Below are 19295 nucleotides of genomic sequence, written 5' to 3' on the forward strand. Positions count from 1 at the left end.
TTGTAAATCAAAGGCTTTTATTGTCCGTTCTGATCGCTAAAGGTACATCCCCAACAGGATATGGCCAAGAATCTAAGTTTTGCCTGTAATAGATCTCCAATTAAAAATACAACTTTCAAAACCTGTGAATCCTGACTATGTCCAATCTCACTGCCATATAACCATTGCAAGCACTGATGGATTCATCCATGAACGGTGTCTACCAAATGAATCTCAACCATCTTTCCTGTTTTAAATAAAAATAGAAAGTGCCAGAAAAAAAACTTGGCGGGTCTGGCTGCAGAGAATCATAGAACGTTTACAGCACAGAAAGTGGCCACTCGGCCCATCGTGTCTGTGCTGGTCGAAAAACCAGCCGGTCCAGTCTAATCCCACTTCCTGGCGTTTGGTCCATAGCCCTGTAGGTTTTGGCTCTGGAGGTGCAGATCCAGGCTCCTTTTGAACGAGTTGAGGGTTTCTGCCTCCACTACCCTTTCAGTCAGTGAGTTCCAGATCCCGCCCCCCCACAACCCTGCAAGCAACGGTGGAGAGAGAAACAGAGTTTACATTTCCGGTTCAATGCAAATCTTCTTCGGGGAATCATATTGGACTCGAAATGTTTACTCTGTTTCTCTCTCCACAGATGCTGCCAGACCTGCTGATTATTCCTGGCACTTTCTGATTTAATTTCAGATTTCCAGCATCTGCAGTATATTGCTTTTACCAGTCCTATTTTGTCTATTTAATTCACGCTTGGACCAGTCCATCTGTAAAGCCGGTGTAACTATTGCCTTCCAATGGAAGTAGAGATTCAGGATTTTGACCTTTTGATCTTTGAGTTTAAAGAAGGGATCCATTGTCTATTAGTGCACTAATTATATGGCATCGGATTGTGGACATTCTTAAAGAATATTTTGAAGAGGTCCAGCCAGTCATCAAAAACGATTCAAATAGCCAATTAGCCAGAAAAATAATTGACACAATGACCAAACCATTCAAGGACTCGAATAGGTCCAAATGACTCAGTCATCGTTGGTGAATGGAATTGCAATTCTGTTGAAAAATGATGGCAACATTCTGGATGTAGCCCCAGAGGGAACCCACGTATGGCCTTAGTAAATACACTTTCCAGCATTTACGTAGAAGGACAGTTCCGAAATGCTGAAAAACATACGCAAAGAGAAAGAAAAAATACATGCAGAAGTCAGGCTTATACACCGCCAAGGAATGGAGGCTGGCAGCTCAGTGTTGCCCCATCTAGGTGTTGCATTCAATGCTTGGGGTCCTACTGACTACTGGAAGGTAGCTCACTACCAGCCAGAAATACAATGGCATGTTGGGTTCCGATTGGCTCAAAGAGACAGGGTTGCTGTAAAATGGCTTCCCCCACCCCTACCACCCCCTGTCACCATCACCCCCCCATTCCCCTCCCACCACCTCAGGCAACAAGTTGTTTCGGTTACTGCAGCCGATCTTCGAGAATAGCACACATAGTGTGGAAATACTTTGTTTCGCTGTTATTTTTTTTTATCTATTATATATATATAAAAAAAATTCTATAGGAAACCAAAGAAGAGATAGCAGAACATGTACAAGTTAATTTAGTCTTCATTCTTTGTTGAAGTTGCTCAAAAATGGTTGTAATGTCCTTTGTTTTTTTCAGTGTTTCATTGTATATAAAAGTCTCATGGTACTTCAGTTAAGATGCTCCAGAATTGGTCCTCATTCAAATACACAAAAAATACAATAAAAATAAACAAACAGTCTCACACACACAGCAGTCTGAATTCCAGTATGTGCCTCAAAACGCCAAGGCCAAACATCTTATTAAACTCTTCCTCTTCTGTACAACTCTTTACACTTTAATGGGCGTGGATGTCCATAGCTTGCCCACTCAGCAGGGGCTCTCCAGGGTTCAAAATGGACGGGCTTTGCGATGGCATCGCAGGGTGGGGCGGGGGTCCGCTGTGCATCATCATGGCTGGGTGGTGGGGGTGGCCAGGGACGAAGGAGTGCAGCGAGGGTCCGTGTCTCAGCTGTGCAGGGTGAGGTGTCATCGGGGGAGGGGTGTATCCTGCTTGTGGGAGGCCCAAGCCCATTGCACCTCCTTGAGATACATAGTCCCCTGACATTCCTGCCAAACCTAGAGGAATAAAGTCAAGAATGTCATTCCTTTCTTTTCATGGTTGTTTGGTAGTGCCGAACTTGAGTATCGCTCAAGCTGCCTGGTTTAAATTTCAAGCAATGCTTGGCAGTTAACTGTCAGTCACCATCACTGGTGCATTCTCCATGGCAGTGCCTCTACCAATCAAGAGCCCACTTGCCAACCAATCAGGACTCTCTTCACATACAATATAAATTGTTGTTTCCCCCTAATATTGGTATTCTCGCAGTGTCCTGATGAGTGCAAGACGAAAAGCTTCAACATGTCTCCTTTTTCAGCAATACTCAAGTTCTTTATTTTTAACAAGCTGCCAATGCTGACCAGCTTTGCTTCCCTGAAGTTCCTCAAATCTGAAAGCTTGCTCCCTTTTTGCGGAGAAGTCAATCTGGTTATGATTTAAGGGCTTACTAGTTTCATGGTGTGATTGGCCAATGTTGACTATGTAATGAATCCTTGGATGTTGGATGTTCTCTGTTCAACTGAGCACAGAAATGATTGTTCCAACATCCATTGTAGGGTTTTTCTCGAGTGCTTTGGAGACCCACAGGGAGAGATTCATCTTTATTGACCCTGTTCTATTCAGTTGAAAGAAGGGGGTTGAATTTTGTGGAGCTAGCTCTCCTGCCCAATCTCTCCTGCGTGTCGTCACACTGGGAGCTGGTGAGTTTTAGGTGTTCTGCTGTGACTGCTGGAAATATACGTCAGACTCAGGGTAAGTCGGGATCCTGATTGTAGTTGTCAGCAAAATCCACCCCCGTTTCCTCAAAATAATGGGAGGCTGCTGTCAGCCCGCACTCATTCCTTCCCACCACTCTGCTTCATCTGCCCCCCCACCCCCTGCCCACCCTCACATCCCAGCACCTAGCCGTGGGCACCCCCCGGTGTAAGACCCTGCATAGAGACGGCTGATTGGTGTCCACAGCTCGACTGTTTCATTCAAACGAGGCCCGATGATTTGGCTCAGGCCTCGAGGCTGGCGGGACCAGAGCACGAGGTCATTACTTGCTTTGAGCGCAAGTCCAATTTCCCACCCTCCATATTCTCCAAGCTTGCTGGTTGCCCTTCCTCCTTTACCCAGTTTGTCGTTTGTCCTCTCTGCTGCCCTAGTTTGCTGTTTTCCCTCTCTTTTGCCCCATCATACTGTTTGCCCTCTCTCCTCACCCTAATGTGCTGTTAGCCCTCTCTCCTGCCTGTAGCTCACTGTTGGCCTTCTGCCCTCTCACTAGATGGTTCTCTGCTCTCTCTCCCATCCTGAGCCTGCCATCTGCAATTCCTTTTCCCTACTCTGTGACGTTCTGTTCCCTTTCCATGAACCTTCCATATTTTCTCTCTGGTTCCCCTCTCCTTGTCCCTGCCTTCTCCTTCCTCTCGTCTGATATGTATCCCGTCTTTCCTTCTCCTTGGCTCCCCAGTGCCACCATTTCCTTTTCAGTACCTTGTTATTGTTCATTCTCGGGACATTGGCATGGCCGGCATTTATGGACCATCCTTGTTGTACTTGAGAAGGTGATGGTGGACCACCTTCTTTAACTGCTTCAGTCCGTGTGGTGAAGATGCTCCGCAGTGCTGTTAGGAACGCCAGGATTAGCCCCAGCGACAATAAAAGGATGAGGATATTTGTCCAAGACTCTCTGTCCCTCAGCTCTGCAAAATGTCAGCCTATGGCTGAACTCTCCACATGCCAACTCCCTCCTTCCACATCGTATCAGAGATGTATTCTGCCCCTACGAATTCTCCCCTTTCCACATGGGAAAAAGATTGTCCCAGTGTAACATTTATACAAGACCCCACTCTCTCCCCACAGGCCTGTATCAATCCCAAATTAATCCCACTGCCCCACTATCTCCCCATAGCCATGTATCAATCCCAAACTAATCCCACTGCCCCACTTTCTCCACATAGCCCAGTATCAATCCCAAACTAATTCCACTGCCCTACTCTCACCCCATAGCCCTTATCAATCCCAAACTAATTCCACTGCCCTACTCTCTCCCCATAGCCTTGCATCAATCCCAAACTAATCCCACGTCCCCATTCTCTCCCCATAGCCCTGTATCAATCCCAAATTAATCCCGCTGCCCCGCTCTCTCCCCGTAGCCCTTTATCAATCCCAAACTAATTGCACAGCCCCGCTCTCTCCCCATAGCCCTGTATCAACCCCAAATTCATCCCGCTGCCCAGCTCTCTCCCCATAGCCCAGTATCAATCCCAAACTAATCCCAATGTCCTGCTCTCTCCCCATAGCCCTGTATCAATCCCAAACTAATTGCACAGCCCCGCTCTCTCCCCATAGCCCTGTATCAATCCCAAATTAATCCCGCTGCCCCGCTCTCTCCCCATAGCCCTGTATCAATCCCAAATTAATCCCGCTGCCCAGCTCTCTCCCCATAGCCCAGTATCAATCCCAAGTGACCCCCACTGCCTCGTTCCCTGACTCATCCTCTATTTCACATTTATATCCACGATCCCTTCAAAAATATATAGTGCACTCTGGGTAAGACATAATTCTCCCCACCGCTCTTAATGATAATATTAAATTCAATAAAAACCTCCATTGCGGAGTCCTCAGCCGGAAGATTAGCAGGTAGGCATGATGGGTGAAAAATGGCTTGGCAGAATCTTCTGGAAGGAATCAGTTTATCGTGGGCCTTCCAGGAATGACGGAGCCTCAGCTGTTTGGGACAGCGATGAATCTGGGTGTCTTTGTCTGCTAGCTCAGGTCGGATTCAAGGGCCAATCGAGTATCTTCTGACTACCCTCCCCCCACCCCCTCCAATCACCATTCGATGGTGGTTACGAATTATAACACGCGATACAAGTCTCCAGACCAGGCAAATGGGTTGAAGTAATGCAAGGTGAGGTGAGCTTAGCCTGGTAATTGCAGCTTGAGCACCATTTACAAGTTTATCTGATAGTCAAATTGCCTGAACTCTCTTAGAATTCCTTTCATTAGACTGCGAGTGTGTTGGATTGCTTCCCTCTCTGCCTGGAGCATAAAGCAGGACTTGGGTTCAGGTGCGGTGACCCGTGTCGGATCAGAGATGTTAATGAGCGCATTTGCATACTTGCACAGTCAATTCAATTGGACACAGTGCGATTGACTGCGTACTTAAACGGCCCACAATCAATTAGCTCAAGTGACGGAGCCTTGCCCTATTGTGTGTGGCTAATGCTTTGTGTTTTTCCATTTGCCTCAGCTCGCTGGCAAACACTCCTGCCCGAACCACAGGGTTTCCTTCTCCCTCCCAAACTTTCTGACAAGATTTATTTCTTTCAACAAAACACAAGACAAGGGAAACGGGTTTTTAATTTTCTCTCCCTGGCCCATTCGGCCAGTCCCGCGATACTAGGCCCTGGTGGGACCTGTTCCTGGAGGTTCCATCACATGACCTGCTCCCCCCCTCCCCGTCACCCACCCCCACTCCCCCTACACTCTCGCCATTGGTCACCAGACACGCCCATCATCATGGTGCCCCTCCTCCCACGGTCAATTAAAAAGCTAAAAGACATCACTGCCCAATTGAATGACAGCCAGCCCTTTTTTTGCACCATCTCCAATATTGTCCTAACGGAGAAACATATTCAAAAGAAAATAAAGAAAAGGAACTTTTTTTTTAACTCCTCCATGATGTCCCTCCTTGGTTTTGCCCCCCTCTCCCCATAGTGTCCAAGAGGTTAATCTTCCATTCCTGGAGACTCTGGGGAAATCCTGGAGAGTTGGCAACCCCGCCTGGTGGGAAGTTGACTTGTGCTTTGAGACTGGCCAGGGAAATGGCTGTCCGGGACTGACCAATGGCTGACCATTTCCATTCAGGGCCTGGGTGCTGGGTCTCTGCAGAAGTCTTGCTGGGGATTGCTGGGCCTTGTCGATAGTGACAGCGCTGTTCGTAGTGCTCCCAACATGGAGGTAGCTGTCGACTGGAACCTAAAGGGGCAACTCATGGTAAAGCAGCAAGGGAGTCCAGCCATGGCGAAAGCAAGCTTCTGAGACCCCAGCTGAATCCCTGAGTGCCGTCGCCTCCTGGAGGTGCATTATTTGGCTCACTTTGAAGGTTTTCCAAGGCATTGCTAATGGCGGGGTTGGGGGGTGTGGCAACTGTTGTCTGTTTTATAATGACGGGAAGATGACCCCATGCAACACACAATGTGTTATTCCGCTGCTAATGTTCAGCAGCTTTAACAAGGTCCAGCTCTTTATCGCCATGTACTATGAGAATAGTTCTTAAGACTTGGAGGGAGTCCAGTGCAGATTTACCAGAACGAGACCCGGACTGTAGGGTTAAACATTACAAGGAGAAATTTCACAAAATTTCCCTGTCATTTTGAAGGTTAAGGCATGACTTGATTGAAGGTTTCGAGATATGAAGGGGAACAGAGAGGGTAGATGGAGGGGAATTGTTTCCGCTGATTGGGGAGTCTAGGATGAGGAGGCATAGCCCAAAAATTAGACCCAGACCTTTCAGGAGTGAAATTAGGAAACACTTCTCCACCCAAAGGAGGTTTGGGTTTGGGACTCACTTCCGCAAATGGTAACTGATGCTCAATTAATTGTTAATTTGAAATTAGGGATTGATATAGTTTCAATTCAGGGGAGAAGATGGTGTAGCGGCAATATCATTGGCTTATCAATCCAGGAGCCCAGGCAAATGCTCTGGGGGCAATGGGTTCAACTCCCCCCAGGGCAGCAGGTGGAATTTAAATTCAATGAGTAAAGATATAATGGCGTGAGAAGCGCCACAGACTCGACAATTCCCGGGATAAAGGGCAGAATTTTGCAGGGGCGGGCAAGAAGCCAACAGGCGCCCGCAATCGGGAGTGGACTGCAGTTTCACGCTGGTGAGCTTTCCAGCGTGAAACGCGCAGGCGGGGCAGGGCGGTTGGTGGGGGGATGGTGGGAGGAGGGTGAACTTGGCGCATCTGGCGCGAGTGAGCGCTTGAAAACCTCCTTGAGGCACCGAACTGCCTCGGGGCAATGGAGCGTTTTTAAAACATGAAACACGTCCCCCTCCTCACTGACTCTGGCACGCGAGCAGGGACACGTTATTAATTAAATTTGAAAGCTTTTATTTTATTTTCATTTGCTTTTGGAAACTTCATCCCGCCCGTGGATGAGGTTTCCAAAAAAGCGCAGAGGCTGCTTGGCCTTTTCACCTCTGACCATTGGGTTGGACGAGCAGTGAAAAATTTAAGTGAATTGATTATTTAATGGCCTTTTAATTGTTGGTGGGCGCGCTCCCAGCTCCAGCGTGCACCCGCCGACCGAGCTATCGCGCGACTGCACATTGACGTTGGCACGCTCGGCCGACATCAACGCGCATCATTTCATGCTCGAGCGGGTCGTTCATTTCTATCCAAAGGGTTCATCTTATGAAGAAAGGTTAAACAGGTTGGGCCTATATCTAGAGGAATTTTGAGGAATCTTATTGAAACATATAAGGTTCTGAGGGGACTTGGCAGGGTAGATGCTGGGAGGATGTTCTGTTTTGTAAGGGAGTCTAGAACTAAGAGACACAGTTTAAGAATATGAGGTCTTCCTTTTAAGACTGAGATGAGGAGAATTTTTTTTTTCTCTCAGAGGGTCTTTAGTCTGTGGAATTCTCTCCCCTGGAGAGCAGCGGAAGCTGGGTCATTGACTTTATTCAAGGCAGAGTTAGACAGATTTTTTGATGGACAAGGGAGTCAAGGGTTATGGGGGTGCTGATGGGAAAGTAGAGTTGAGACCACAGCCAGATCAGCCATGGTCTTAATGAATGGTGGACCAGGTTCGAAGGCCCAGTTAGCTTCCTCCTGCTCCTAAGTCCTATGTTTCTATGTTAGCCAAAGGTATTAAGGGATATGGAGAAAGGGCAGGTATATGGAGTTAGGCTGTAAATCAGCCATGAACTCATTGAATATTGGAAGAGGCTTGAGGGGCCAAATGTCCTCCTCCTGTTCTTATGTCCCTATCTTATTGCTGTAGATATCATAATATTATTCTTCAGAATATGACCGTTTCGGCTTTTGAAAGAAATCACTGTATGTCACAGTGTCGACAGTACTAAATTCTATTGGCGTGCATGTCAGGTGGGACATCTTGCAGCAAGAATGGACTTTACTGTGGGTTAGAGTGAGCGAGGACTTAGTAACTGTCCTCAGTTACTAAGGACATGTTAGTCCTTACTGTCCTCGCACTCAGCTAACTCCACAGAATCCTGAGGGAGGCCATCACAGACATATTCCCCTTGCTTCCCCTTCCTCACGGAGTCGAAGGGCAGACACGACATTAGATGCACAGAAAGAAGAAACAACGACAAGCACGATGGAGTTTAGTACATCTAAGCCCTATACAATGAGGAGGTAGACAAGAAGGACACTCATGATAATGGCAGAGGAGAGGGAGATGCCTGGGTGGGTGGACACAAAGAATACAATCGCCCCCAGCGGGGCCAGTACTTACTTCCCCTTGCTTTGCGATTGAGAAACAGTGATGAAGGCTACATGTAGTGCCACTGACCCTCCATGCCCACATTCATGCCCATTCCACCCATTGGCCCTAGAAGGAAGATAAACAATCCAGGACCGTGCCTAGGTATCACCAAAGTCAGAATACAAGACAGCAAGAAAATAAAAAATGGAATGCCCCTGGACATTATAACGGGATCGAAGGGATATTTTTGTTAAAAAAATGTAACCTGCGTGCGTTGGAAATGTTAATGAAATGGTCAAACGCTAACAATATAAAAACAAACGCGTGTGATGTTTTGTTCCCCCCCCTCCCCCCCCCACCGATACTGCTGCTGGTGAGACAGGGCGGAGGGGAAGGGGAATGCTCAATGCTACTGCTGAAGGGAGGGTCTGACCTTACCTGGAGGTCGAATGCCCATGTGCTGTTGGCCATCCATTACAAACCCTCCCATTGGTTGGCTGTCCGGACTGTAGGGTGTCCCCTGGCCAACTGCAGAAAGAAGAGAAAAATGCAATTCACTCAAGTGTCTTAGACTTGGGTCCAAGGCGATGGTGTTAGGATAGCGAGCACCTGCTCGATGGATGTCATGAGAACATACAACCTTAAGAAATAGGAGATAGGATCAGGAGTAGGCCATTCAGCCCCTCGAGCCTGCTCTGCCATTCAGTCAGATCGTGGCTGATCTCCTACTTCAACACCATTTTTCTGCACTGGCCCCGTATCCCCTGATGTTTTTAATATGTAGAAATCTATCGACCTCAGTCTTGAACATACTCAACAACTGAGCCTCCACTGCCCTCCGGGACAGAGAGTTCCAAAGATTCGTCACTCTCTGAGTGAAGAAATTCCTCCTCATCCCCATCCTAAATGATCTGCCCCTTACTCTGAGTCTGTGTCCCTGATTCTAGACTCACCAGCCAGGGGGATCGTCCTATCAATATCTACCCTGTCGAGCCCTGTAAGAATTTTATGTGTTTGAATAAAATCACCTCTCATTTTTCTAATACCCAGAGAATACGGGTCCAGTCTATTAATCTTTTCTCATAGGATAATCCCTCCATCCCAGGGATTAATTTAGTGAACTTGCATTGCACTCCCTTTATGGCAAGTATATCTTTCCTTAGGTAAGGAGACCAAAACTGTACACAAGACTCCAGATGCAGTCTCACCATGTCAACATGGTTCATTAAAAACAAAAAAATATACATATATAAAACGAGAGAGGATGGGATTGAATTCTTCGAGGAGGTGACCAGTTGTGTAGATGAGGGTGCTGCAGTTGATGTAATCGACATGGACTCCTGTAAGGCTTTTGACAAGGTCCCGCATGGGAGACTGGTTAAGAAGATAAGAGCCCATGGGATCCAGAGCAATTTGGCAAATTGGATCCAAAATTGGCTTAGTGGCAGGAGGCAGAGGGTGATGGTCGAAGGTTATTTTTGCGATTGGAAGCCTGTGACGAGTGGTGTACCACAGGGATCGGTACTGGGACTCTTGCTGTTTGTAGTGTACACTAATGATTTTGACGTGAATATAGGAGATATGATCAGTAAGTTCGCAGATGACATGAAAATTGGTGGCATCGTAAATAGTGAGGAGGAAAGCCTTAGATTACAGGACGATATAGATGGGCTGGTCAGATGGACAGAGCAGTGGTAAATGGAATTTAATCCTGAGAAGTGTGAGGTGATGCATTTTGGGAGGACTAACACAGCAAGGGAATACACAAAGAATGGTCAGACCCTGGGAAGTACAGAGGATCAGAGGGACCTTGCTGTACATATCCATAGATCCCTAAAGGCGGCAGCAAAGGTAGATAAGGTGGTTAAGAAGGCATACGGCATACTTGCCTTTATTAGCTGAGGCACAGAATACAAGAGCAGGAGGTTATGGTGGAGCTGTATAAAACGCTGGTTAGGCCACAGCTGGAGTACTGTGTGCAGTTCTGGTCGCCACACTAAAGGAAGGATGTGATTGCACTGGAGAGGGTGCAGAGGAGATTCACCAGGATGTTGCCTGGGCTGGAGTGTTTCAGCTATGAAGAGAGACTGGATAGGCTGGGGTTGTTTTCCCTAGAGTTGAGAAGATTGAGGGGTGACCTGATAGAGGTGTACAAAATTATGAGGGACATAGATCGGGTAGACAGGAAGAAACTTTTCCTCTTGGTGGAGGTGTCAATAACCAGGGGGGCATAGATTTATGGTAAGGGGCAGGAGGTTTAGAGGGGATTTGAGGAAAGATTTTTTCACCAAGAGGGTGGTTGGAATCTGGAACACACTGCCTGAAGGAGGAACCCTCACAACATTTAAGAAGTATTTAGGTGAGCACTTGAAATAGCACGCAGGGCTACGGGCCAAGTAATGGAAAATGGGATTACAATAGATAGGTGCTTGATGGCTGGCATGGAAATGATGGGCCGAAGGGCCTGTTTCTGTGCTGTACAACTCTATGACTTAGAGCCAGGGAAAATAATCAAATGTGAAAGTGTAGGCAATCCATCGACTGCACATTACATGGTAGGGTGGTGTAGAGGAGGAGTGCATTAGACCATTTCCCGACTGTCCATTCATTGGCTGTGAAGGTGAAGGTGTGGGAATGAAGATCGAGGTCAGAATGTCACGGTCCCACAGCAGGGGTGGGACCGTAAAAGGCAGTGAGCCGTACAAAAGCCCATTGGCTTTGGCGGGACCGTAAAATCCCACTGGCGTAAAATTCCGCCCAGTGCCGGCCCATCCAACTGAGACAACCAATTGACAATAAGGAGATGCCAACTCATCCTTACTGGGACATCTACATACTCTGCTGGTTTCCAGACCGATTAAATTCACCGAGGCTGTCCAGAAACGTAGAAACTGCTTCCAGCGGTGGTGCCCATTTGGTGATCCAAAATGGTGGCTCCTCACGCAAAGAAAGGACAAACTGAAATCATCCAGCGCCCTTCGCTCGCTCAAGACTTCCCAAAGCAATTGACAAAACGAGTGGGGGCACCGCCGTCTGGCAGGCGGCAGGCAATGTTGTGCACAGCAGGATCCCACAAACAGCGCACCAATTAATGCGTTGCGGGAGTGTCGCTTGGCGGACGAATCTTGGCCAGAGCAGGGGAGAAACACCCTGCGCTGCTTTGAGAAAGCACCGTCGAATTTCTGACACCCGTTCAGCAGGCACTGCAGCACTCCCTCGGTATTGCACCAGGGTGTCAGCCCAGATTTAGACACTCAAGTGGAATAGGACTTTGAACCAAAAGCCTTCAGGCTCAGGGGCAAGAGTGCTCCTGCCGAGCTTATTTGCGTACCAGATGAACAGGGAGTGTTCACTAAACCTTAAGTAAAAACAGAAAATGCTGGAAAAACTCAGCAGGTTTGGCAGCGTCTGTGGAGAAAGAAACGGAGTTAACATTTTGAGCCAATATGACTCTCCTTCAGAGCTAAAGAGAAGGAGAAATGTAACAAAATTTATACTGTTTAAGGGGGGTGGTGGAGTCAAATCAGAAACAGAAGATTCACTCAATTTGATTGATCCACTATTAAGCATGCGATGGGCTTTCTGACATTGGCCATCCAGAAAGGACCTAAAGCTAAGAGATGCCATGGTCTAAGTGTAGGTTTTTAGCAAAGAGAATGGCAGAATACTCTTTCTGACAGGATGTTTGATTTCCAGGGGACTCTGAGGCAAAACGATGAGCTTTCAACGCCACCAGGGCTGAGGTCAGACATGAATAATAAATCTGAGCCTAGTCAGAATGACTCAGTTATCATCCAAGCTGGCGCAACCCAGCAAAATAAATACTGCACTACCTCATCGATGAGCCCTCTCTGAAGGGCTCTGCATGAATATTAATATTACAAATTTTGCCCTCAATACATTTGATGGAGAGCAGCCCAGATTAATAAGTGCAGGAGTCTCTTAATTCTCCTCTGACAGAATCCGGAAGTGGTACGGTGATAGACGTGGGTTCCTTGGGGTTGAGAGAGCTGCTGCTCCCCCTCTTGCCATTACTGTACTGGTAAAAGCAGGCAGACCTTATGATGCCAATATAGGTTGGGAGGGCTTCCCAATTTCATTGGCATGGGACATTGCGTGTTGACAAACACCACTTATGGGTTGTTCTCAAGGTGCCATTTGTTGTAATGTACCTCTGTGGGATAGCAGCATACCATCACTAAAAGGGAAGTGTGTCATGCGATCCAGTCTTAGTTTCACTTTTGCTTTTGAGCAGAGAACACACACGCACACACAGCTCTGCCTGTGATGTCTTCAAGCTTTCAATCCATGTATGTCTGTTGCCGTGTCCCTTGTTTAAATAAATGAACCCACGAAACGTGTTTACCCAGCCCCGGATGAATGGTTGGTGCCTTCATATCATTATAACAACACTGCAGCCCCTTTTCAGGAGGCAATGCTTGTTTACAGTAAATTAGCAAAATAGATATCAGACCTGTTCGATTTGATTGGTCAATCATCGGCTGCACAATACGACGTCTTGCGTTAATGAACCTAAATCAAAAAGACAGTGGTTATCTGAGTGAACATGCTCATATAACATATCGCTTAAAAACAACACCATTGCGATACAATGGTAATTTTCAGCAAGCAGGTCTGTCAAGGCTACTGATTGGCTACCATGGCTGCTATTTTGAAATGTTCGGCTGTGCTTAGTCGAGGACTCCAGAAGCATACAACAAACATAGAACTACACAGGAGTTATAAGGCGGAAATACACATCTTGGCCCAATTGGGTCTATGTCCCCTTTTATGCTCCACATGAATGTCCTTCCACTCTGTCATAATAGTCGATTGTGGTAGTGGACTCCAGTATTAGATACTATACCGCACTCTGTACTAGATATGGGGTCACCTGACCTGGGGGTTGAAGGTCAGATAGCACATGTATACAGTAACTGAACTCTATCAAGACAGGCGCCAACATGCACTATCTGACTTTTAACCCCCAGGTCAGGTGACTCCGAATCTAGTATAGAGTGCCATATAGTATCTCATTCTGAAGTCCACTACCACAATCAACTATTATCATGACACACTCTACATTAGCTAAACCCATCAGTGTCTCCTCTCTCCCCCTCATGTGCTATCTAACCTCCCCTTAAATACACCTTTACTAAAATGCCTGCTAAAATTTAGATTAATATTTTATTGTAGATCAGAGCTGTTAATGTTTTACATGAAGCTGGGTTTTAAAATACGCTCTAATTTCAACAGAAAATGCTGGAAAAACTCAGCAGGTCTGGCAGCCTCTGTGGAGAGGGAAACAAAGTGAGCGTTTCGAGTCCGATCCATCTCTTCTTCGGAACTGTGGTTCTGAAGAAGCTATTTTGGACTCGGAACGTTCACTCTGTTTTCACAGGTGCTGCATTTTTCTGCTGCTTTCTGTTTTTAATTTCAGCATCGGCAGTGTTTTGCTTTTTAATATAATTTCAATGCATGGGTTGAAGTCTCTTGTCAAGGTTTTCGGGAGGAGAGTGGGGTGAAATTCAAGACAAGACCCCTCGGTTTGGATTCTCATTCGAGGGGAGAGCAGCAGAATAGCTGTTCGAAGAGTGGATCCTCTGTCGAAGATCCCATCTTGGAGCTTCTACTCATTTATATCTCTGGAACGTTAGCCGTCCAACAGAGAAGGTATAAGGAAGAGGTTCAACGAGCGATCTGTATTTCCACCTGTATGTGCTCCATATACATTGAAGCCCTTACCTAACACAAAAAAAACGATCGATCTCAGCCCAAAAATGTCAATTATCCTTCCCGCGCTCCCCTGATAGGCCCCCCCCAGCCTCCACCCAACCCCACCCCCCTCAACCCCAGCACAGTTCGACTATCCTTTCAATGAAGGAATACTTGCTGATCTTGTTCCTGAAAGAGATTGAAAGGCTATGGGAAACAGTGGCACAGTAGTACTGCTAGTAATCCAGAGGCCCCCAGCCCTAATAATCTGGCAACACGGGTTCAAATCCAACCAGGGCAGCTGGTGGAACTTGAATTCACTTAGTAATGTTAATTAACAAGTCAGGAATTGAGAGCTAGTCTCAGTAATGGTGACTCACTGATTAATGTAAAAACCCAGCTTGGTCACTAATGTCCTTTAGGGAAGGAAACTTGCTGTCTTTACCTGGTCTGGCCTACATGTGACTCCAGACCCACAGCCATGTGGTTGACTCTTAACTGCCCTCTGAAATGGCCCAGCAAGTCACTCAGTTCAAGGGCAGTTAGGGATGGGCAACAAATGCTAGCCTTGCCAGCGACACCCACATCCCAGGAAAGAATAAAGATAAAAAAGGTCCCACCTTTCTGGATTCCCATAGTATTTACAGAACAGAGGCAGCCTAACAGACACATAGCCATGCTTATGTTCCTCCTATGCTACTCCATCCATCCCCATCAACATATCCTTTTATTCCTATCCAATCCATTTAGCATTTTAATTAACTCACAATTAGATTACCCCCTCAGCCTGCTAAATACAAGCCAAGTGACTTTCATCGACAAGGGGGTTGAGGGTTACGGGGACAGGCTGGACATTGGAGTTAAGGCCACAATCAGATCAGCCATGATCTTACTGAACGGCAGAGCAGCCTCAAGGGGCCGAATGGCCTCCTCCTGCTCCTATTTCTCCTCTTACAGAAGTCAATCCAACCTGTCCTCATGATCTTCTAACCCAGGCATTAGCCTGGTGATATCGTGCGTCACCCCCTCCAATGTGTCCTCCCTGCGATGTGGAATCAGAAAACATGCACTAAAACGTAGACGTAAGTTTCTAAAGGCTTGGTGGGGTACTTGACAGGGGAAAGGGTGTCGGGCCTACCATACTGGTGATACAGAAAGCTGTTTCCTGCAGCCCTCGTGCCAAGGAACAGACGCTCTGTATTAAATATAATATCTCAGATAGATATCCGGCTGTAATTCAATCAGGATCTGATCACCAGCTCGACCGAGAGATTAAATTACAGCCTCCAATTCCCTGATGGCTTTTTTGTTATTGTTTATGAGCTGAACCATGTAGTCACCTAATTGACGTGTATCCGAGAGGAAAGCCAGGAATGAGGGTAAAAAAAAGGTCCCTTGGCTCATTCAGCTCGCCTGTCTCAACGGAGGTTGTCGAATTGTTTTTGTTTAATCAGTTCCACCCCCAGCTTTAATCTCCAGAGGAAGGTTAATGAAGACAAGTGGAGTGTGCAAGGACACGGGATCTCTGACTGACTCCAGGAGGGTGAGGCGGTGCGAGTTGGAGCTTTCCAGATTCCCCCCACACCGCCCCCCCCCCCACCCCCCACCCCCACCGCCGTCTCCCTCTGGGGATCAACTAGCTCTTGTCCCAAGCGCGCTGGGGGGTTGATACCTGACAGTATACAGGGCATCGTGGTGACGTGTGATGAGGCCGGACTGACTATAGGGGCCTTTCGCTGTTTGTCTTTATTTGAACTCCTTTCTGTTGTGAAGTATACGGTTAGTTGAGTAAACAGGATGGGAAGGATTATTTTCCTTTAACAGCCAATTGAAGCCCAGGATTCAGAAGATTGACATGGCTGGGCTACCTCACTGATAATGGTCAGGTCACTCTTTAGCGTATTAAAGATACAAGTCCTGCCACTGATTCCCCAATCGCACCCAACTCTCTCCCAAAGTGAAAGGAATTTTACTGATATAGCTGCTTCAGGGTAACTTAAAGCATTTTGCAGCTGATTATACACTTCTTTGTGGTCACTGCTGTGATTCATGGGAACATAGCAGCCAATTTGCACACAGCAAGCTCCCTCAAACAACAACAAGAGAACGACCAGATAGTGGCCCACAGCTTCCGCACTCACCAGCCTCAGATTTTGGGGGGTAACCCCAAAGATGCGCTGGGGAATCCCTCTGGCGGGTTCCCAGGCAAGAATAGGCACGCCAGTTGCCCAGGAGTGCACACTTCCTCTGGACAATTGCGCTGCGCTGGGAACCATCCGTAAATATGATTTAAATCCCAAATTTCGGATGGTTCCACTGGGATTATATAATTGTAACCCAGAGAAAGTTAGAAGAATTAAAACCCCTTCTAACTAATGGGTAACTATTGTACAGACCCAGACCGACCCCATGGGACTACCCCACACTCCCCCATGATCTCCGAAACCCCCAGAACTCTGACTCCCACCCACCCCTTCCGGACCTCGGACCCCACCCCCCACAAACCCACTAGACCTCAGACTTCCCCCCCGCCCTCCCCACGACACCCCCACCGCCCCCCCTCCCCCAGACATCAACCAACCTCCACACCTGATCTCGGGCCCCTGGCCCAACCTCACTCACCCCCACCAGGACCCCCCGGGACCTGGGAACACCCACCGGACCCTACCCCTGACCTCGCATCCCCCAGCCCCTTGACCATCCTGGACCTCAGACCCTCACCCCCACCCCCACACTGTCCTCGGACCCCCCAACACCCCCAACCCCCTCTACCCCTAAAACTCCCAACACCACCCCACCCCCCACGACTTCCAACACCCGCAGCCCCCCAACACCCCATCCAACCCCTGACCCTGACACCAGCGCACCCCCCCCCCACCCCCCGCCACCCCCATGGGCTTCCGCTGCCAAACGTCCGATCTCCCCACCCCTGCCCTGCCTCCGATCGACCCCCCTGACTGCCCCCTCAGACACCCCCAACCCCCAAAATCCTATGCACTTACCTGAGAAACTTACCTTCCCCTGGCCTGTCAACTCTCACCCGGCCCTTTAAACTCACCAACTTGATAGCAGCAAGCACTGTAAAGAAAGGGGGCCTGGCCTCCTTGAGTACGCTAGATCCGGACTTCACTGGGGCCTGCGAGCAGGCTTTCGATACAGGCCCCAAGCAGCTCCGGCGAACAGAAGGGGCCAAGTAATTTTCAAGACAGCAGCTATGCAGGTATTTCTTACTTCAGGTTCCAGTGGGCCGGCACGGCCTAGTGCATGTCTGAGGTTATGGCCCAAAGTGAGGGGTCAATATTGGCCAGGACACCAGGAGAAGCCCTCTGTTCTTCTTTGAAACAGCGGAACAACGGCACTTTACCTCCACCCGAGAGGACAGCGGGGGGGGGGGGGGGGGGGGGGGGGGGGGGGGGGGGGGGGGGGGGGGTGGTGGTGGGGCCTGAGTTTAACGTCTCAGCTGTAAGGCAGCGCCTCCAACACTGCAGCACTCCCTCAGGACTGCCCTGAAGCATCACTCTCAAGCATGCACTCAGGGTTGCTGACGTGGGGTTTTGGAGCCACAACCTTTGGACCCAGATGTTGCGACTTTGACCCACTGAGAGCGTCTTCTGGCAAAGAGTTAAATGTGTGTCAGAGGCTTGAGGGAAAGCATCAAGTTGAAGCTACAAACAGGCTCAACAAGCCCTATGTGCCAAAGCTCAAACTCTCCGCAGCAGGGAAAGGCCATGTCCTCAGAGACTCGGGCAGTCAAACGCCGAGACAAACATTCCAGCAAAGGCCGCTTGTTTCATAAAGTGCAGGAGCTGATTCCTGAAACGTCTCCTTTGTCTCGTCCACCCCCCCCACCTCTCCCTTGCACCCCTCCTTTCTCTCCTGGATGTTGCTGAAGGGGATGCGGACGGACTGAATAAAAAAAATCAAGCCTTTTCTGATCAGAGTTGGCTGAAAGCACTTCTGACAGGCCGAGAGAGGTTTGCCAGTGATCCATCATGCAGCCTGAGTCCCACACTCTGCTCACAAAGAGCAGAACCGGCCTCATCTCTTTAATGATTTCTTTTTCCAAGTCAATTGTGTAGCTGCAAAGCCCCAGGCCTCAGCAAGAGCTGGAAAGTAGCTCTATTTTACTAACTGTTGTGCTGACCCGCTTGTATTCTCTCTGGACTTCCAGTCGATGTATTATTTGAGAATTTTTTTTTATTTTCCATTTTTCAGGAATATCACTGAACGTTTGTTGACAATATTTTTCACTCTCTCCTTTTCCTCCCTAGGGAGCTGAGCCGAAGCCTGAATGGAATACTCCATCCCTTTCATTAGTCTTCCCGCTCTTTGGCCCATTCGTGTGCTTTTATATTTCCTTCACCCCCAGCCCCCCACCCCCCCACACCATCTTTGGGAAAGAGGTGGTGTCAAATGTGGAGGGGGCCGGTGGAGGGTCAGTTTTAACTCCTTCGCCCTCCCGGTTTTCCTTACTGCCGATGGATAATGAGACGCCCGTGGGGTTTGAAGCGGCCGCCCGATTCACTGTCGCCAGCCTTCTCGCCTGGCGATGATTGGGGGGGGGGGCGGTGGTGGGGGGGGACGGGGGCTACATTTCCCATTGGATCCCCGGCACCCAGAGTCGGCCCCCTTCCCTGAGGCGGAGGGTGCGCCCGAGGGAGGGTGGGCTCCCCACCGTCGGAGCGGGGCTCTCGCGCTCGGCCTTCTCTCTCTCTCGGTCAAGGGGGCAATGGGCCTTGTCGCTCGCCTTTGTCAACTCCGGGCACTGGAGGCCCACTTCAGGGGGGAGGGTTTCCCCCACCCTCCCCACCCCACCCCACCCCACCCCACCTCCCCTCTTCGGGCTGGGCGAGGCCGAGCGAGGTGGGAGGACCCGGGAGCAGCCGTGCATCGTCCGGCCGCCCGCGATCGGGCCCTGGCGGTTGGCCGGGGTGAATTGGGCGCCGGAATGCTCAGCGCCTCCTGGGTCGGGGTGGGGGGTGGGGGGTGGGCGCGGAGGTGGGAGAAGAGCAAGCGTGGAAGTCAGCGCAT

General features: G+C 48.8%; 1 protein-coding gene across 3 annotated transcripts in view; it reads right to left on the reverse strand.

Moving 5' to 3' along the window:
- Positions 1-1440: 1440 nt before the first annotated feature.
- LOC121272718 (homeobox protein Meis1-like) overlaps positions 1441-19295 on the reverse strand; it is a 227837-nt gene continuing 209982 nt past the window's right edge. For 2 of the 3 annotated variants that reach the window (XM_041179489.1, XM_041179490.1), the window contains exons 10-12: positions 13024-13082; positions 8988-9077; positions 1441-2122 (exon numbers count right to left, since the gene is read on the reverse strand). In XM_041179489.1, the coding sequence (XP_041035423.1) occupies positions 1842-2122; positions 8988-9077; positions 13024-13082 (430 nt within the window). In that variant the 3' untranslated portion in view covers positions 1441-1841. Of the gene's footprint in view, positions 2123-8579; positions 8676-8987; positions 9078-13023; positions 13083-19295 lie in introns of all 3 variants that reach the window. The other variant, XM_041179491.1, reaches the window with a different exon arrangement.

This window comes from Carcharodon carcharias, chromosome 34 (genome assembly GCF_017639515.1).
Source record: "Carcharodon carcharias isolate sCarCar2 chromosome 34, sCarCar2.pri, whole genome shotgun sequence".
In the NCBI taxonomy this organism is placed as follows: domain Eukaryota; kingdom Metazoa; phylum Chordata; class Chondrichthyes; order Lamniformes; family Lamnidae; genus Carcharodon; species Carcharodon carcharias.